The sequence below is a fragment of the Phaseolus vulgaris genome, chromosome 7 (assembly GCF_000499845.2).
Source record: "Phaseolus vulgaris cultivar G19833 chromosome 7, P. vulgaris v2.0, whole genome shotgun sequence".
Classification (NCBI taxonomy): Eukaryota; Viridiplantae; Streptophyta; class Magnoliopsida; order Fabales; family Fabaceae; genus Phaseolus; species Phaseolus vulgaris.
This window is the reverse complement of record NC_023753.2, coordinates 2,846,806-2,868,205: the sequence shown is the minus strand read 5'-3', so window position 1 is coordinate 2,868,205 and position 21,400 is coordinate 2,846,806. Positions and strand designations below refer to the sequence as shown.

The following is a 21,400-nucleotide window of genomic DNA, read 5'->3' as shown; positions in this document are numbered from 1 at the left end:
ATGCTTAAAAAAAATTAACTTAGAAAAATCAGGTTTTGGGTCACTCAAATTTTTCGTGAAGGAAATGTTTGATAAGTTATTTAATTTATGACTTATTCATAGAGAATCATTTCATTGGTATAATAGATTTTCATCTATTATGTTGTTATAATTCTTTATGAATAGGTATAGTTTATTTATATATCGTTTTGTTAACATATGGATTGTCTAGCTGAGATGTCAAATTGCATAGTAATAACTAAGTATTTTTATAAGAAAAAAAATTAACTCGCATACTGTAAGTAATCATAAGGAGAAATTTTTTTACTTAATTAAGGTAATCTTATTATTTGTATAATCTGTTCTTAAAAACCAGATACAATTTCGGAAGTGATCTTGGGTGACTGGTGTTTTCTGTCTGTTACCTTTCGAAATCAGTGTTTCCACTTTGAGTAAATCATTCATGCTGCAGAAGAAATAATAGAAAATCAGAAAGCAATTTTAAGAGATAATTGAGAGAGTAATAATATTAACAATTGCAATGTTAGTCATTATGATGAATGTTGAACCTATTAGACAGGTTTTGGAACACAACAGAATGTAAGCAGAAGTTACAAACTTAGAGACGTATAGAATGAGACCATTTTTGTCCTGATTTTCTTGCTGCAGCTTCTTCGGACCCTTGGACGTGAAGACCAAAGATAAACTTATTTCGAAATCACTCTTTAATGTAAAATTTGGCAAAATTTTTTAACGAAACTAAAATATGAAATTCTACAAGGCCAAAAACTTATTCAGCTCTTTAATTTACATATAGCACAAACTAAAATATTTTTATGAAAAAAAATAGAAGAAAAACCAACTAAATAATCCTACTATGTATGTATGTATGTATGTTAGAACTAGAGGGGCTGTGGAGTTCCACAAAAACACATTTTAAGTTAACTTGAAACAATAACTATAAGAGTCTGATTAAGCTTCATTTTCAAGTTTCAAAAAGGCAATAAAGAGATTGAGCTCGTACTTCTCATGCATGGAGAGTCAATCCGGTCATGAAAATCGGCCTTTGAATGATGGGCTACTCATACCAGTCCATTGTCTGCTGATATTTCACTATTGAATAATCTCTTCTTTGCCTTCATAGCCTGCATTAGTATTTAGTAAGACCACACAATTAAAACAAACGCATAAAATGGCATAGTACCCTTCAACAAGGGCATTCATCAATATTAAGCACCAAACAAGAAATAGTAATATATACCTGTTGTTCCCAATCTATGCAACTTGTTATGGTAGAAAGTAGAATACATTGAACAAAAGCACCGACTTGTACACCAATCCAGAGTCCTTTGCCTCTCATTTTAGCCAAAAATGCGAGCGAGGCAGCAACAGGAATCCCACAGAGGTAGAATGCCCCAAGATTCACATAAACCCCTATATGTTGCCATCCACAACCTCTAGCAACCCCTAGCCAAAGTATGTAAAGCAAATTGAGACAACCGTTCTCTTTTATATAAAATTTGCTTAAACAATAGACGAGGGGATTTTACCTGAGAGAACACCTTGTACGCTGTCCAGTATAACAGATATGCAAACCAGAGGAGCCATGGCAGTGACATAATCAACAACTTCCTTCTCATTGCTGAAAACATAACCAAAAACACGGCGACAGAAAAAGAGGGTTCCGCTAACTACAGTTGCCTCCATGATTGCAAAAGAGATTGCACCCAACATAGCAACACGGGCAGCATGTGGATTACCTGCTCCTAATTCATTTGAAATCCTTGTGCTACACAATTAGAGAAAGGAAAGATAATTGGTTTATGATGTATAGATTGTGACATGCAAAATAGTTAGAAATAACTGTTTATGATGTCACCTAGCTGCAGCAGAGATTCCCAAAGGTATTGCAAAGAGAGTGGAAATAGTGTTGAGACTGTAGAAAAAAGACAATGAATCACGTTAACTCACGAAATGTTATAGTGAGTTGCAGTTCAAGGATGGCCTTAAAAGTCTACATGACATGTTGAAACTAAGAAATGAATGTAGCAAACATACCAAACAGATAGAACTGAAGTTTCAAGTTGTGGATTTGGCAACAGCCCAGACAGCAAGATAAGCAGCTCAAACGACCACCATTCCATGCTAAAATGAACATTACATGAAAAAACATTAAAACGAATCATTTTATAATTGCGTAGATGAATATGTATATATACAACTTGAAAAAGGAAGAATCACCAAATCATCACTGCAGAAGGGATCGCAAAGCGAAGGAACTCCCAAATTCCTTGGAACAGCTCCATAGTTATGGGTGCACGCGTTTTTGCACATGCAGGAGAGTATCTCATATACAATCCAAGAAAAATCACATTTAACCATAATGATATGCTCATTGCCAATGCTCCCCCAATGTTATTCAGTGCAGTCTTGAACACCAAAGCCCAACAAAGAGGTATGTGGATACATAGAGTGACACAAGAAATTCCAAGCATTGGAAGAGTCAGACTTTGCATTTGAAAATATCGAACTATCGGTCCCATAATTGCATATGCAAAAAGTGCAGGAAGAAGCCAAATTAAGAATTTTCCTGCTTCATGTGCAATTAGAGGGTCCTGGCCGATGGAAACCAGTATCTTTTCCATGTTGATCCAGATGAAAGTCAGGGGAAGACAAACGATTGTGAGAGAGAATATGGCAGAGTATGTTTGCACTCCAAACTTTTTATATTGCTGAGCGCCATATGCCTGTCCACAAATAGTTTCCAGTCCACTAGCCATCCCCGTCTGTCAGCATTTGCAAATTGAGATTGCACTGAGTTAGTTAGGAAATAAAATCAAGATGAATTTGAGGAAGCTAACATGACAGAAATCGTTCACAAAGAAGATAAACTTAATCACTCAAAGCATCAGATTTCATTGCAGTCGATTCAGTGATTTATATTTATTACTACCTTTTAGCATCATTGAACTTGTACTTCGAAAATAATGTAACAATGTAGTTCTACTTAGATCATAAAAGTAAGCCAACCATTAGGAATATGTACACATTTGGATATTTACATAATGTGATAGTTGTGTTGACCATTATGGTCTTGAGGTAGATTGATGTTAACTATTAGGGAAAGCACATAACTGTGAAGAGCAAAACGAGAGAAACATATAGTTGAGTTTAGCTTAATACAATAACACTGAAACCAGTAACGGCGGCAAGAGAGATGGCTAAGGCGGCGCCGGAGAGATAGAGCTCATCAGCTAGGTGACCAACCATCATGAGTGACACAACCTGCAACAAACTCTGGGAAACAGTCACAATCGCCATAGGTCCTGCTATCCAAAAGATCTTTTTCATTTCTTCACCAAAACCATCCCATGTAACTTTCTGCTTCTCACTTCCTTTTGCTAACAAGTTATCTTCCATGTTGTTCTCTCCTACTAGTGACCACCAAGATTTGAGTTGGTATGAAAGACCCTTGCCTCTGCTTCTCAATCAATCACAAACTGCATACACTCACATTCTTTGCCTCTTTAATCAAGTCTGCGGACAGAAAAATATGACAATGACCAATCATTTTGATAGCAGTCAAACACAAAAACTACTTTAGAATTTATATCTAGCAAGATTCCTTACAATAAAAAAAAAATACTATGAAAATTAAACCATTAACTAATTTAACTTCAAGTAGCTCCAAAATCATAGATTATAGATTTCAAATCTCTGAATTATATAGATTTCAAATCTCTGTTAAAAATCTCATATACACTATCAACAATAATATTTTACAGTACATAATTGGTGTAAATTATTAAATTGTAAACTGATTTTTGTAAAGTTAAACTGAACTTAAATTCCAATACTTAATAGTGATAATAATTTTTTTATTTCTTGAGATTTTTTTGCTGTGATAATGAACTAAAAGGTTATTTTTATGGTAATTTGTAATTAAATAACAGTGAGAAAATTATATTGATTATCCATAGAAGCTAAACTCGATACTACAAGTGCTCAAAAATGAAGACATGAAAATATTATATGAGGAATTGGAACCTGAGTTTTGGCGTGCTCCAGTGTGCAGCGAACCCAGATAGTCCACTTCACACGATGAATGGAGAAGAAACAATAATCGAAAGAGACAATGGTCTTCAAAATGCATGTTGGTCTATCATGGGCCTTGCTATATGGGCCACCCGATTCATTTCTTCAACCAGACCATTCCCAATAATAATTTTGGATTCAGAGAGAGGGAAAAATTTATGAAAAAGGAAAATGATAGATTTGAGAGAAGAAAAAAAAGGGGTAAAGTGATTTGTTTGAATTAAATAAAATGAAAGAGAAATTAAAGAAAAAGTTTTAAAAAGTTTGTAATTAAAATGATCGATAAAAAATACGAATAATTTAACTTTTGATATATGCAAAATTGTTGAAAAAATTAAATAAAATTTGAATATAAATAATTGTAAAAAATTTAAGTGAATTTATAAATTTTGTAAAACAATAAAATAAATTAAAATTGGTGTGAAAATTCAACCTCTAATTCATAGTAAACATAAAATTGTACAATATAATATGATGTGTATGATGAAAAAAAAATTAAATTAGAATAATTAGATAGAAAAAAAATCATATGACAGACCTGGGATTGAATCAGTACTCTTGTAGCAATTCAATCATTTTATAATGATTGACTTAACTTTAATATTTCTTCTTCCACGCCTAGAAGTCATTAAGGAAACTAATTAAATTAGTGTATTGAATTATTAAATTTTGATGAAACTAAAACAATTCATAAATATCAATTAAAATATAACATTAAAGTATAGAAATACTTTAATAAAAATTATATAAATTATCAATTTAATTTCGGTAAAAGATTAAATTCTATATCCATCCTAAAGACCAGATCAAATCTATGTACATTTCAAGAAGTTTCAAATTCAACATTAAACTCAACCCACTTTATCCAAAATAATTAATAATACTTTACATGACCCTAAATTATTATTATTATGTTAGAAAAATATATCTACTATTCAAAAATGGGTTAGCAACTATTATTTTAAATTATAAAATTGATAATTAATTAGATATTAATTTATAATGTTTTATTAATAATAAAAACTATTTTAAATATAAATATTTTTTAATTTAACTAATATAATAATTAATTATTTTTGTCTTTAAAATTAATTTTTGTTTAATTATTTTCTTACAGTACTCCCAAAACAGCCATGCAAACTAATAGTATATTTGCTCCATCCCAATTAACAGCAAAATTTACAATTGACTATGAAAATATAAAAAATACAAGTACTTAAATATTTAATAAAAAATAATTAAAAACACTTATTATAAACTTAAAACTTGATTAAATTATTTAAGAATAATAGAGATCATTACATAAATTAAATTTGTTATGGAGGAAGCTCAAAAAATAGGACTTATTAATGTCTGGCTTGAATGTGATTCTGTCTTGGTTTGTGCTGCGTTTACTCCTAGGACTAATGTTCCGTTGATGCTTCAGAATCGATTGAATACTTGTCTTAATTTTTGTGGGACAATCAGGTTTAGGGTAACTCATATTTTTCGTGAAAGGAATGCGTGTGCTAATAAGTTGGCTAATTTAAGATTTATTCATAGAGAATATTTTCATTGGTATAATAGACTCTCAGCTAGTCTGTTCTTAGAATTCTTTATGAATAGGTATAATCTACCTATGTATCGTTTTGTGTTAACATATGAGTTTTGGTCTAGTCTCCCCATATTTTTGTATTTTCTTTATCTTTTATTTTTTTTTAATAATATTTTTTTCATGTGATGGCAGATGATTGTTGTTACTTGAGGTGTCAGCTTAGCTAAGATGTCAAGTTGCATAGTGATGCCTAAAGCGAAAACTTTATAAAAAAAAAAAAAAATTGGTTTGAAATGTTTTTTTTTTACTTAAAACTTGCATTTCAAGCAATTGCTACAAAGAAAGGAGAAAAGTATAGTAATTCTAAAGATTTAAAACACCATAGTCAAACAAAACTAAAATGTAGAAAATAACTAATAATCATTTTTTCTCATTTAGTCAAACCAATATGAACTTAAAAAAAAGGAAATGATAGAATTTAAGAGGAAAATTAACACTTACTCTGAAAATATATTTGTTCACATTATGTACCAGTTAATTTTAATTTGTTAAGAAATTAATTTTTTTTTCTCTTACAAGGAAACATTTAATTAAAACAAACTTTTAGATTTTTATAAATCTAATATTGAAGAAATATGTTTTTACAGTTGATCCACCTTTTGAAACATACATTCGTAAACACTATATTTTCCAAAAATAATCTATAGTTACGTTTCTCATTAAAACATTTTCACAAAAATCTAATTTTCTTAAATTAAAATAAAAAAAAATATCGAATAATCGTATTAATTTTATTAATAACAAATCAAATATTTTAGTGACAATATATATTATTTTTTATTTCAAAAAATTATATAAATATTTTCAACGATATTTTTTATCAACCAAAAAAGCTTAAGTTATACATAGAAATTATAATTTCAAAAATTCATTATTCCCGAATAAGAGATAATTGTTACAATTGTGTAATATATATAACCTTCATTTTTTATTTTTTATATTATCACCGCATTATCATATTTATTTATTTTCGTCTAAATGTCATCAATTTTTTTATTTTGATTTTAGTCATTTGAATTATATTACACAATTGTAACAATGAAGGTTATTACAATAAATATAAACTCTGGTCAAACTGATCAATTGAATAATTATATTTTATATTTATTTTATGTAATATGGTATAAGTTTAATTAATCTTGTTAAATATTTCTATAACTCTAATAATATATTTGATAATAATGATAACATTCTTTATAAATGTATTTTTTAAAATATGAATATTATAATATGTTTTACGGTTACTAATTAGTTAAAATAAATAATTATGTAAACTAAGTAATAATTAGGATGATATTTGGGATCTGAAACTTCAAATTTATTACTCAAAATTAATGTATAGCACAATTAAATAACGAAAATATATATAATAATTATATATTTGTCTATATTATTAATGAGTACTAACATCCCAGATTTTTTGAAATAATTTAATCGGACGGAGCAAAAAGACGGTGGCTGAACAAATCTACTAACTCATAGTTTCACAACAATTCAATAAAAAAACACGTTATGATTGACTAATTTATTTTAAAGATGAACACATGGAAAACAAACATTTTAAAGTAAAGTGATGTTTTAAAACAAATGTGTTTAAGAAAACTAAACTTCATTTCTATTTGAACATGATGCATAAGCTTCTCGAATGAGACCTAAACTTTAATGACACCTAAATTTGTAATCAGATAGGTTTATGGAAGAACACTAAATTAATGTGAATGTATCAAAACAAAAACTCATTAAACGAGTTAAATTGAAAATTTTAAGCTAATAATATACCCGTCAATAAGCTATCTTGGGATAAATAGGCAAAGGTAAATTTGGGTTCGATAGGTCACTAGGTACATAAGTTAATAAATATAAGTCACTTTATGGTTGATAGGTCAAATTGCACATAAACTAATAAATTAAGGTTGTTAAGTCCTTTTGAGACAAATAGGTAATCTCGAACTTAAACAAATAGATTAAAATTGATAGACCACTTTGTCCTTACGTCTAAAATTCTTAAATTTTTACCCATATTTAATAACCATAATCTACTTGAAATATCAAAATAAATATATAAACATAATACAAATATGTCCACAATTATTTTATATAGTATTTTAAAATATATCATTTTTCATAGGACTTTAAATATGTACATAAAATTAAGACAGTTATTTAAAAGAAAATATTTTTTTTTCATCATGAATCTTCTCATCGAGAAACTCGATTACCTGTAACATCATCTAACTCCCGTATAAATGCACGATCATCATAGATAAAGTAACAAACACAAACAAATAACAAGGTAAGCTAGTTATATATAAAAAAAGTCTATATAATTTCAATTTCAAATTAATAAACATAAATCATCAAGTCTCATACAAATTCTCAAATCATCAAGTGTCTATTAAAATTTAATATTCACTTTGCGCATGTCAGACTTCCATAGACTCACAACACATAAACACTTGACTCTATTTCTAGAAGACTGGTGTGTTGACTTAAACTCGAAGATTTACACCTGTCATATTATATCACTGTGAAATCCACACAACTATGCGCATAGTATGACAGGGTTAACTCCTATAATTGGTCAAGTTATTATCTTTCAAACAACTTACCCATTCATATGAACCTCATTCGACTCTCACAACTTGAATAACTTTATCTATATGATTTCACGATCTGAGTAGAGTTAGAATATCTTATTCTAGAATAATCTCTAGTCGATGCACATCTTAAACCATTTTAACACAGTATTTTTATTTTATTTTTTTATGAAAATACTATGTCTTTATTAAAATTCATATTTTGAACCTCACAAAATCCAACATCAAATAATCAAATCATACCAAATTTTAGAATTTCCAAAATACACCACAATTCATCTACTAGTCATATAAATGTCTAATAAAAGAGATCTTCAATTAAATATACATGAAATAAAAGTTTACATAATTTATAAGTAAAACCATACAAAAATAAAAAAAACTAACATTTTAAAGGCTTTTTTTTACAGAGATTCTAGCTCGAGCAAGAATTTTTCGCTTGAGCGAGAATCAAGCAGAAAGCACCCAGAATTTCATCATAAATCTCACTTGAGCAAGAAAAGACACGAGAGAACCTTTTTTCATTTTATTCTCGCTTGAGCGAGAATTATCTCGCCTAAGCAAGATATGCAGAAAAATCTGCATAATTCTGCCCAATTTCACCATTCAAAGTCAAACAAAAACAATTTCAACAACTCATTCATTTCAAAAGTAACTTGCACAGATCAACTATACAAGTCAACTAAATTTTCATATTCAAGCCAAATCTTTTATCATAAATCATCTATATCAAAATCAACATTTTTCACAATTTATTTCAAATAATCCCACATTACTCATAAATAATAATTCTTGCAAACCAAAATTAGAACTGGCGACCACGTCACCCCACATTCAGTTTTTTAGCCTAGGTTTCTATTGAAAATTTAAACTAGATTCCCTTACCTGAACTTGAGCATATGCTCCCTAAGAGCTCCAAACTATCAAAAGCTTAAGGGTAGCCTAACCTACACCACATAGTCCTGGTAAGAAATATAACTATACCACTAGGACCATGAGCTAACATAGAATAACCCTGAGAGCTAAAAGAGTCACATGCAAAACCTATGCAGAGAAAAGCCTAACTAGTTCAAAATTTAAATCAAAGAGAAAAGTAAAATTGAACTTACTCTATCAGAGATTTTGATCGAACAGTCTTGTAGATCTCGCTGCCAGAAATCTAATGGCGGACTCCGATCGTCAAATTGATGAGCGATGAGGTTAGAATCTTGAGAGAAGGGAGAGGAAATGAAGAGGGAAGTTCTCGGGAAATGGTAGTTCTTTTGAAATGAAACTTGAATTACTGAATTTTCTATTTATATGTTCTTTTCATTTTAATAATAAAATATTAATGTGTCATTTAAAATATACTACTTCTACTCTGAGTAATTTTATAGATCTTTACTTTACGCATAGTCGTATTAAGGTTGGTAAGCATTTTTTAGAATGATAGGTTACCTTGTACATATTATATATGTTAAGGTTGATAAGTCTCTTTGGGGCCACCTTGCACATAATTGTATCAAGGCAATTGCTTCCTGCACCATATCATTGCACCCGATTCCAGCGAAAAAGACGAAATTATCCTTAAAAAATTTTTCCAAAATATGTGTTCTGGATTTTTTTTTTCCGGAACGAAATTTTATATTATGAATTTTTTTATCCAGAATGGGTTTTTCATTTTTGTTTCCGGATTTTCATTTCCGAAACACAATAATCTCTTTTCCAGAATGTATTATTTTCAATTCCATATTTTTTTGTCCAAAATAGAATTTTAATTTTTGTTTCTGAATTTTATTATCGAAACTCAATAACCACTTCCGGATTTATTTTTCTGGAATATATTATTTTCAATTTCAGAATTTTATTTCCATAATTAAGGGCATTTTTTGAAATTAAAAAAAATATGTTGGGTGCAAGTTAAAATGATTGGGTGTAGGAAGCATTTGCCTTGTATCAAGGTTGATAAGTTTCTTTAGGTCCAATAGACTGACAAGTCTCTTTGGGCCCAATATGTCACCTCGCACATAATTATATTAAGGTTGGTAAGCCTTTTTAGGATTGATAGGCCACCTTTTGCATAATTGTGTTTAAGTTGATAAGACTATTTGAGATCGATAAGTCACCTCACTCATAGTTATATTAAGTTCAACAAGTCTCATTAGAATCGAGAAGCTACCTCTCACATAATCGTTTAGGGTTTATAAGCTTCTTTAGGATTGATAGGTCACATCATGCATAATTGTATTAAGATTGATAAAACTTTTTTAGGATTGATGGTTCATGTAACACATAATTGTATAAAAGATGATAAGTTAAGACTATTCCTTTAATACAAATGTACTTATGGGACTCCATCATGCGTGAAAGTGATAAACTAAGTGTTAATGTTTCTTAATCATAAAAACTTTTGAAAATGAAAGATGGTGAGTTAGTGTTGTGCTGCGATATTTGAATTGCATCCTTAGCCATCAAAATATTCTCATTCTTTTTTAAAATATTTTTCTTGAATAAAAAATTATAATTGTTAACTTACATATTTAACCTAATTTATCATAATAGTATAAAATTACAATTTCTTAAAAAATCAAAATAATTTGCTTGTTTCCCAAAACATTGATTGCTTGTTATATAATAAATTAAAAGATAATTAAAATAACTGCTAATAGACAACGTGAAAATTAAATTTAAAATATTCAAACTAATACGTCAAATAACATGTTGAAATAGTAATATGTAATTGTCTATGTAAATAAAATAAAATGAAAATTATTACAATTTTTTTTAAGAATGCTCATAATTTATTCATAACTTATTTGAAAAGATGAAATTAAAAAATTTAATACAACTCACTGTGATATAAAGTAATAAAAAATTCCAATAAAGATTATTACATGTTATTTTTGAAATAAAAAAATAAAATTCAAAATACATTTTAATTTAAATAATATAATCTATATTTCCTAATAAATATCCTATCAAACAAATTTCCACACTCTTTTACTAATTAAAGAACAAAGATGAGAACTCCTATGAGCGAAGCAAAATGATCAAATTAATTATCAAACAAATTATTAAAGTTCCATTTAAATCTGATTAACATAATTTTTTTTTATATGTTATTTCGTTAAAACAAATAAATTATTAAAAATATATTTAAATTTAATTAACAAAAAAATGTATTTCATAAAATATCTTGTTAAAATAAATAAACTATTAAAAATATATTTAAATTTGAATAGCACAAAATATATTTAATAAAATACTCATTAATTTGTTATGAAATCAAGCATTTGATTATCATATCAAAGAACAATACTTTTTTCGACATAGTATAAGAAAATTATTAATAAAAATTAATTTTATAAATAATAAATAATTAATTATTATATAAATTAGATTATATACTATTTTTAAAGATTAACAAAATTACTGGTATCTAATGTAACTTTTTTATTATTAATAAATATTTTATAAATTAGTATCTAATTAGGTATAAATGTTTTAACTACCAATTATATTAGATTCTAAATATCAATTTATAAACCATTTATTAATAATAAAAAAACTACTTTAGATGTTAATAATTTCTATAATCTTTAAAATAATATATAATTTAGTTAATATAATAATTAACTATTTATTATTTCTAAAATTAGTTTATATTTAATATTTTTTTAATAGTGTATACAATACATAAATAAATAAATTTTTGAAAGATAAAGAAAATATTATAATATTAGTAGATAAATTTAGAGAATAAGAAAAAGATAAGGGGATATACATTATGAAATTATTCTAATATTACTAAGTTATGAATGATTATAAAATTATGAAATTACCTCCATTCTCATTCTATCTTACAAGCTTTACACAATTTTACCATTATCTCTTTTCTTGAGGTGAGAAAAAAATACAACAATATATATAAGTTGTATTTTGTGAAAATTAGATGATACCAATAACCAATTACTATAAATTTTACTTTAAAATAATTAACTTCGATTGCATCTGAAAGAAGCATCTTTTTAAATTAGAAAAAATGTAACAAACTTAAAGTACAATTAAAAATAACAAGTAAAAAAATTTAAACTCATTAAGAAAATCCATTTATTTTTTTACTAATTTTCACAACTTTTATATGATTTATTGATAACTTCAGATAAAAGTTCAAAATTCGTACCTATTGAATACAATTCTATTGTAACTTTAAATATGGTTTATAAAATAGGTTTTTCTATTCTAATTTATTCAAGCTGGTGTGGTGATAAGTATTTATTAACATTGATTTAGTTATGCATGTGTAGAAGAATTTACCAAATTACCAGAGAAAAAAAATCTAAAAACATGTGAAAAACACTTTCTAAATAAGCCAATTCAATTGGATGACACACGGGTTTGAGTACACCATTGTTCAAAAATCTTATAAAGAAAAGTGGTGGTTGAATAAAATTATACAAGTGTTTTTATTCATTAAAATTGCTAAAAAATCAAATAAAATAAAAAGTATTACTTTAGTTACCCAAATTTAAAAGAATCTATTTAATATGCAAATTTTAAAATAATTTATTTTAATCTCTTATATTTAACTTTTTACAACATAAATTTAATTATTAATCTTCCTATGTAATAATTTATAAATAAATAAAATTAAAGTTTTCCACTATTTGTATGAAAGAGAATTTGAGTCCATGTTGGAGAAATTTTCGCCCATTTTCATGGAGATGAAAAAGAAAGAGCAATGGATGAAAAATAAAAACAAAAATATACATTTGAAAATAGAAAGTTGAACCAGGAATGGTGGCACGTCACTGCAGGAACACACAACCTTGTACAGTCAAAAGCCTTAAACGACAGAATAGCAAAACGAGAACAAATGCGTTCCACAAACTAGGAACGACGTCGTCCACGTGTGCACCCAATTTAGGAAAACCAAAAGACGGGGCTAAAAATACAAAAACGAAAAGTATCGGGGTAAAAGAGGAATACTGATAAATTGATCCACCCAGGGCCTTTGGATGTGCATATAGTGTCACTCCCTCACTTCACAAACCCTAGCCCTCTTCTCTCCCTCCTCTCTCTTTCTCTCACTGTCTCTCTCCGAAGATGGCTTCACGCAGGCTCGTTTCGTCTCTGCTTCGATCTTCCCTCCGCAGATCTCAATCCAAACCTTCAATTTCTGCATCGGCATCAAGGCTCTCTTCCTCCAACCGTGCCTCGCCGCACGGATTCTTGCTGCACCGCGTCGCGGAGTTCGCCACTGCGGCTGCCGCTGCTGCCGCTCCTCCTTCTGCGCCTCCGGCGAAGAAGGAGGTTGGTGGCGGTGGGAAGATCACCGACGAGTTCACCGGGAAGGGCGCGATCGGGCAGGTTTGCCAGGTTATTGGTGCCGTCGTTGATGTCAGATTTGATGAGGGTTTGCCTCCGATCCTGACTGCGCTCGAAGTTCTGGACCACTCCTCCAGGCTGGTGTTGGAAGTCGCTCAGCATTTGGGCGAGGGCGTTGTCCGAACCATTGCTATGGATGCCACTGAAGGGGTCGTTCGAGGGTGGCGCGTCCTCAACACTGGCTCCCCCATCACTGTAAATATTGAATCCTTAATCTCTTGAATTATTTAAAGTTGTTGTTCTTTTTACTTGTGTCTAATTTTGATTTAGTATTTGATTTGGGGACTCTGTGAAATCTTGACTTTTATTTATGCCTATGGATTGAAATATCTGTTTTTCATTGAGGTCTTAGGTTTATGTCTTGGATCTGACAACAATCACCACTTTTGAATTGAACGAATTGTTTGGGTAGATTATTTTTTTTAGATTGATTTAAAGTTTTACTTTGGGGTTATTTAGCTCGATAATGTATAAATCATCTGATGTCAATCTATGATCATTGCACCTTCTATTTAGTTCAATTGGTCTAATATCTTCTTAGACTAACAGTGACGGACTTAACGAATCATCGATTGGGTTGATTATTTTTTTCTTAGATTGATTTGAAATTTTAGTGTTATTTAGCACCATAATGTATAAATCATGTAGTCCAAGATACTGCTTTATACATAAATCAATCTATATCAATCTATGATAATTGCACCTTCAATTGGTCCAGTCTCCTCTTTGTAGACTTCACAGTTTTTTGGGATGAACTGTGGACTTACAATGCACACGCCAATCAAGCTCACTTGATATTTTATTATATTTTGCTATGTCATTTTGTTTTCTAATATACTTTATGCATTGCATTTAGGTTCCTGTTGGTAGGGCTACCCTTGGCCGTATCATTAATGTCATCGGTGAGCCTATTGACCAGAAGGGTGACCTCAGTAAGAACTCAAATCCTTTTAATCTTTCATATTAATTAATAGATAAGAGCTTTCTGTTATTCCCATGAAATGTTTTTACTGACAGTAAACATTTTGAATTTCCTCAGCAACCGAGCACTATTTGCCTATTCATAGAGAAGCTCCTGCTTTTGTTGAGCAAGAAACTGAGCAGCAGATTCTTGTTACTGGAATCAAGGTATTCTCCTCTTTTTCTTTTTTATTATCTTTCGTATTTGTTAGGGTTACCTGTCTCCCTGTGTTATATGACTGGGTACTGATTTTTGCATGAATTTTTATTCAAGGTTGTTGACTTGCTTGCACCATATCAAAGAGGAGGAAAGATTGGGTTGTTTGGTGGTGCTGGTGTAGGAAAGACTGTGCTTATCATGGAACTTATTAACAATGTTGCAAAAGCTCATGGTATGTGCTATTAATTTATTGTTGTTAATGTTTTTTTTTTTCTTTTTTCTATACTGAATGTTGATTGATTCCATTAGGTGGTTTCTCTGTGTTTGCTGGTGTTGGGGAAAGAACCCGTGAGGGCAATGACTTGTATAGAGAAATGATCGAGAGTGGTGTCATCAAGCTTGGTGAAAAGCAGGTGTGTGGAATTCTGCTCATGACACTTTCAGCTGCCTCCATAATACTTTTATCTGAGTATTTTACTAACTTGTCATCTGTGGTTGCATCATTATATTAGAGTGAAAGCAAATGTGCTCTTGTGTACGGTCAAATGAATGAGCCCCCTGGTGCTCGTGCTCGTGTTGGTCTTACTGGGCTTACTGTGGCTGAACACTTCCGTGATGCTGAAGGGCAAGATGTGCTTCTTTTTGTAGACAACATTTTCCGTTTTACCCAAGTATGTCTTTTGCCCTGCTTGTTGAATATATCTATTACTGTCTGGCGCTGTATCTTGTGTTATAACTGTCTCTTTTAACATTATGATGTATCTTGTAGGCTAACTCAGAGGTGTCTGCTTTGCTTGGTCGTATCCCATCTGCTGTCGGTTACCAACCAACCTTGTCTACTGATCTTGGAGGTCTTCAAGAGCGTATTACAACAACCAAAAAGGGTTCAATTACCTCTGTCCAAGCTATCTATGTGCCTGCTGATGACTTGACAGATCCTGCTCCTGCTACAACCTTTGCTCATTTGGATGCCACAACAGTGTTGTCACGACAGGTTTGATTTCATTGCATTATTTGAAGTAGCTGATGCATTGATGTTTTTGTTATCATCAACTAAATAGTTTGATTTTGATGATATTGAATAGATATCCGAGCTTGGTATCTATCCTGCTGTTGACCCCTTGGATTCTACATCTCGTATGCTTTCACCACTTATTTTGGGTACGGATCACTATGAAACTGCTCGTGATGTCCAGAAGGTTCTTCAGAACTACAAGAATCTTCAAGATATCATTGCTATTTTGGGAATGGACGAGCTTAGTGAAGATGATAAATTGACTGTTGCCCGTGCCCGTAAGATTCAGCGATTCTTAAGCCAGCCTTTCCATGTTGCTGAAGTTTTCACTGGTGCCCCAGGAAAATATGTGGAATTGAAGGAGAACATTACCAGCTTCCAGGTATTATTTGTCTCATTTAATCTGATTTATCCATCTGTTGATCTAAAGCTTTGGTTATATTCTCTTTGATAAGTATTTGTGTGTGTATTCCATCTTCTAAATCGTGTTAGGACCCTTTTATTTTCTTCATGAATATGGTCATGCTGGAAACTAATTTGACTTCTAATATCCAATTTCTTCTGAATCTTGAATTCCATTTGTCGTCTAAAAAAGTGTACCTCAACGTGCTCGTTCATGCATTTAGCTATATGATCTAGACGCACCTCTTGATTTGAGCTGTTAGCATTCCATTTGTGTTATTTACGCTAGGACTTTGATTTTAATAGCTGTGGCTTTGTTGCGTCTACTTGTTCCGTTTGACTTTTCCCTGTTCAGCATAATTGGTTATACCATGGTCTTTTTTTGTTTCCATTGTTGTTGCAGTTGTCACTTGTATTGTTGGTTAATGATTCCTTTGTTATTCTGTCTGACAGGGTGTGTTGGATGGCAAGTACGATGATCTCTCAGAGCAATCGTTTTACATGGTTGGTGGCATTGAAGAGGTCATTGCCAAGGCCGAGAAAATTGCTAAGGAGTCAGCAGCGTCTTAGTCACACACACAGCCCTGCTATCATTTAAATCCTTTTTTTTTGTAATTGCTAAATTTAATAATTTAGGAACCATTGGCAATGCCAAACGACAAAATTTTCCATTTTTTGGGTATGAAAATGTGTCAGGTTATTTCCTTCATTTTAATGCTGCCACTGTGAGATGAACTAAAGGTCAGGGTCTGTGGCCAACTGCCCCCCTTCTTTTTAAGTTGTGTTATTTAATAAGGGGAAAGGGCAAGAGGATGTATATGTTTACTTTCTGCTTGAGAACGTTGAATGCATCAATGTTAAAACTTTGCAACTGTTCCATCTTGTCCATGCCATCCAAATGAGGTGAATTTTTTATTTTTGTTGAAAGTGGATGATTTTTTTCGAAACCAACTTCATAATTGTGTTCTGTCCACTGTTTTTTGACTTCGTTTAAGTCCCAATTGTTTTTTAATATAAAATATTAGAATGTGTTATTCTTTCAAAATTCATTTTAGGAGAAGTGGACTTTCTGTAATATTTATGATTTTTGTGGTGCTTTTAAGAAATCATTTGTTAATTACTCTTAATTGCTATAAATAATAACCTAGTCTGATATTTAGCATATGTTGATTTTTATTCAAAAAATGTTTATAAACCCAGCTGCAACTAATACTATTGCAATAGTATAAAAGGACATGATTATTTATAGGGAGAAATTGATCATTCTATACTATAGGCTATAATATCATGTATTGATGATGAATATTTCTGTATGAATTCCTTAAATATTTATCTGACTTATAAAGTGTTATATTTGAGTTGTTTTAATATTTATGATTTAAAACTTGTTTAAAAGCTTAACTTGTATGCAGTGTTTTATATAATATTGAATTTTATCTTTTATTTTTTTCTCACGTGTTTAAATATACTAAAACAATTGACAACTTCAACTATTTTATTTAGTTCCGAAACAATTTAGTTATTTATAAGAAACGGATTCTCGTCTTGCAATTTATACAATCTACTTATAATTTTTATTTATTATATTTATATATATTTTTCTTTATTTTTAAATACATTTATTATGCTTTTTACTTTATTTTTTAGTTTTTTTTTTCAAGTAGCTTTCCATCCTAAAATTAGGGTAGAGCATTTTCAATTGTTAACTAGTTTGGACCGTGCATACTCACGGTTAGATATATTTTTGTGTTTTATTTTTTAATTACCATTTTAGATTTAATATATATATATATATAATAGTTTATTTAATAAATAAACGAATTTATCTATATTTAACATATTTGGAAGAAAAAACTATTCAAGTTGTAATATTAATATTTTTTTTATATTTAATCTTTAAAGTTGAATATTTTATGTTTTAGTTCTTATATAAAGAACTCTTATTTTTATGTTATTATTAATACTAGCGAAAACTCAGGTGAGCTTGTATCCATATCTATATTTTTTATAAAAAATTTTCATGTTACTTGACATGTTAGTTAAGCTCACACTTTATGTAACAACAATCATTTACCATCATATGAAAAAAATATTATTAAAAAGATAAAAAATAGGGAAAAACTAGACCAAAATCTATATGTTAACAAAAATGATACATAGGTAGACTATACCTATTAATAAAGAATTCTAATAACAGACTAGATAAAGATTTTTTTATGAATAAATCTTAAATTAGTCAACTTATCGGCACACACATTCCCTTCACGAAAAATATGAGTAACCCTAAACCTGATTTTTCCACAGTAATTAAGACAAATATTCCATTGATTACGAAGCATCCAAGAAACATTTGTCAAACGCAACACAAACCAAGGCAGACATTAGTAAAACCCAACTTTTGAACTTCCTCCAGAGCATATATAATTTCATAAAATTCAGCAACCAAAACCGTCTGAACGTCAAGAGATGCAGAGAAAGCTTTGATAAACTCCCCCATACTCCCACGGAAAAATATATTTTATTTTTATTATTATTATATGTGTATTTATATTTATTTAAATAAAATATAGATAGATGTATATTTATATATTTTAAATATCAAATTATCTATCTCTATATATATGTTATATAAAAAATAAAATAAAATAATCTTTTAAAGGGAAGACAAAATAGAAATAAAAATAAATATTTTGGATGTTTTTCTGTGTATTATTCAAAAGAAATAAAACTATTGTTAACGAATATCTTTCTTAATTAAATTATAACAATAATCAAATTATATAAAAAATATCATTCATAATTATTTTAATTTTAAAAAATTAACTTATTATTATTTTTATTTGCATATTCTTATCAAGATTAAAAAAAAAATTACTAAGTGTTATGATTTATTTGATTTTCATAAGAAAAATAAAAATTGAATTACAACGTGAAATGATTAAAAAGTAACAAAAAGGCATAATGACAGTGAAAAAATAAAAAAGCTAAATAATTTATATATATATATATTTATATAATTTTTTTTGAAAAGTAGTTTTTAAAAAAGTAAACTATAATATCATTCTTAAAATTTATTTATAAAAAAGAATATTTTTATATATAGATATAATATATTTGTATTTATGAAAATAAATTAAAAATCTACATTCTTAATATAAATATGTGAATAATAATATATATTTTATTTTAAATATTAGTTTACCTATAATTTGTCATTTATTCAGATTATTGACCGATCCTAAATACTATATAGGATCCAAATTCTTTAATTTTTTAAATAAAAAATATGCAATTTAACTATTCATATCAATAAAACCAAATTTTAAATTTATTAATTTTATAAAAGAAATTGCATTGTTGAGATGTTTATGAAATTTTACTTAATTCTTTATTATATACTAATAATAAAAATATAATATATTGCATGACATTAGTAAATGTAAATCAAAAAATAAAAAGAGATAAAAACTATAATTTTTAAGAGATAAAGATATGAAAAAAAAAAGTTTCACATTTTTTTTCCTATTCAAAATTCATTATTTATATTTTTTGTTTTGTTTTATATTAGTAACAACAAATCAAAATTTGGTTATGTTTTTCATAATATATAAATTATATTTATGTAAGGGTGAAATTGTGTACATGTATCCGCATTTTTTATTTTTATCATTTATATATATATATATATATATTTAATATTAAATAAACAATATTAATATTATTATAATATATTTTAATAAATATGAATAGGCAAAACATAAAAATTATCTAATTAGAATAATTTACAAATATCTTTAATTAAAAATAGAGAAAAAAATTAGAAAAACACTTTTCAAAACAAAATTTTATATTTTAAAAGAAAATTTATAGCAATTGAAAAAATAAAAATAGTATAAAAAGTACCAATATCTTTAATTTTAAAATAATTTTTTAAAATTAAAAAATTGTTTTATTAACGTTAAAATTACAAAATAATATTAATAAATTAATAAAATATTAATAAATATAAAATTAAAATTTTTCGTTGCATTCTTGCTTTCGACGTGCTCATTCAATTTCTGGTTCCAATGTCCATGAAGAATTCTCTTCACACGCGGTAGATGTATGTACTATACAAGAATTGAAAAGTTAGTAATTCATTCTTCCATTTCGTAACGTTTTGCATCTGAGATTCATTTCAGAGATTTTGCTAGAATTCTTACTTCAATTCTGGTTCGTGGGTTAGACGTCGACGATCACAATCCTGAAGACGTTGTCGTTTCAGGTGTTGTTTTGCTTTAATGCACTTTATCTCATGAATCTGTTACTGTATATTAGACATGCAAACACAAAAAGATAAGTTATAATATGATCACTTAGCATGTCAATTCTAAAAATGTTCTTTAGAGTGATGGTTTGTTTGTTCTTAGAGTCAAGATTCCCCAGATGATATTTAGGAAAAGAATATAAATATAAGAGACTCCTTAAAGGAATAAGTATGTTTACGTTTACGAAGAAACTGGGGCAAAGAACAGATTTTGACGCTAAAGTTTGGGGTTCATGATCTTCACCTACCAAATTGAGGGGAGTATTAAAGATATAATAATTATCAAATTATACAAAATTATTGTATACAATATTGTACGATATTATATGCAATTATATGCATCTAATTTAAAAATGATAAAAACCATGATTAGTGGATACCTACCTAATTAGCTTGTAATTTATATGTAATATTGTTTAATGATGTTTTTTTAATGATGTTTTGCCGCATTAGTTAAAAAATGTAAATCTTTTTAGAAAAGGATGAAACAAAAGTATGTATATCACAATTTCAAGTGTCGATGAGGGATAAAAATTTGAAAAAAATGAAAAAATTGTGGAAAAAAAAATCAAAGATAACAACGAAGAGGAAAGAAAACTGTTTAGAGTTTGCTAAAAAAAATATGGTATTAATGAAAAGGTGTATCGTTTTGACACGAGATTATAGAGAAATTTTCAGAAATGGATTCAAATCTTGGTTAAGAGGAAGTACGCCAAATTCTGACTATTAACTTGTCAAAATTTATTAATAGTTGAGGTCAGCCTCTGGACTACAACAGGTGGTCATCTAAGTCACGCGTACAATATGTAATCAAAATTGGAAACCAACTCATGTCGTTTTAATTCTTCCATTTAGGACTCAAATACAATACTAGAAATATGAAATTCATATCCCGTGCAACATTTGAGTTGATGATACTTTTGAA

At 28.7% G+C, this 21,400-nt stretch overlaps 2 protein-coding genes across 2 annotated transcripts; one reads left to right on the top strand and one right to left on the bottom strand.

The window, feature by feature from the left end:
* Positions 1-282: 282 nt before the first annotated feature.
* On the bottom strand, positions 283-4,154 carry LOC137828088 (protein DETOXIFICATION 12-like). Its single transcript, XM_068634507.1, has 9 exons — positions 4,027-4,154; positions 3,163-3,516; positions 2,221-2,765; positions 2,038-2,124; positions 1,859-1,915; positions 1,530-1,768; positions 1,241-1,446; positions 1,004-1,124; positions 283-445 (listed from the first exon to the last, which is right to left on the bottom strand). Exons 2-8 carry the CDS (start codon positions 3,397-3,399, stop codon positions 1,062-1,064), a joined length of 1,434 nt encoding a protein of 477 aa, XP_068490608.1. The 5' UTR covers positions 3,400-3,516; positions 4,027-4,154; the 3' UTR covers positions 283-445; positions 1,004-1,061.
* A 9,077-nt stretch (positions 4,155-13,231) lies between these two features.
* On the top strand, positions 13,232-17,051 carry LOC137828074 (ATP synthase subunit beta, mitochondrial). Its single transcript, XM_068634492.1, has 9 exons — positions 13,232-13,827; positions 14,489-14,564; positions 14,672-14,760; positions 14,867-14,984; positions 15,062-15,165; positions 15,265-15,423; positions 15,522-15,746; positions 15,838-16,149; positions 16,623-17,051. Exons 1-9 carry the CDS (start codon positions 13,351-13,353, stop codon positions 16,737-16,739), a joined length of 1,677 nt encoding a protein of 558 aa, XP_068490593.1. The 5' UTR covers positions 13,232-13,350; the 3' UTR covers positions 16,740-17,051.
* The last annotated feature ends 4,349 nt before the right edge of the window (positions 17,052-21,400 follow it).

Excerpts from the sequence above, each read along its gene's own strand:
- LOC137828088 (XM_068634507.1), bottom strand. The coding sequence starts at position 3,399 with ATGGAAGATAACTTGTTAGCAAAAGGAAGTGAGAAGCAGAAAGTTACA. Across the intron at positions 1,916-2,037 it reads ACTTCAGTTCTATCTGTTTG|TCTCAACACTATTTCCACTC; the intron begins GTATGTTTGCTA and ends TTTTTTCTACAG. Across the intron at positions 1,447-1,529 it reads CGTACAAGGTGTTCTCTCAG|GGGTTGCTAGAGGTTGTGGA; the intron begins GTAAAATCCCCT and ends TACTTTGGCTAG.
- LOC137828074 (XM_068634492.1), top strand. The coding sequence starts at position 13,351 with ATGGCTTCACGCAGGCTCGTTTCGTCTCTGCTTCGATCTTCCCTCCGC. Across the intron at positions 13,828-14,488 it reads ACACTGGCTCCCCCATCACT|GTTCCTGTTGGTAGGGCTAC; the intron begins GTAAATATTGAA and ends CATTGCATTTAG. Across the intron at positions 15,166-15,264 it reads TCAAGCTTGGTGAAAAGCAG|AGTGAAAGCAAATGTGCTCT; the intron begins GTGTGTGGAATT and ends TCATTATATTAG.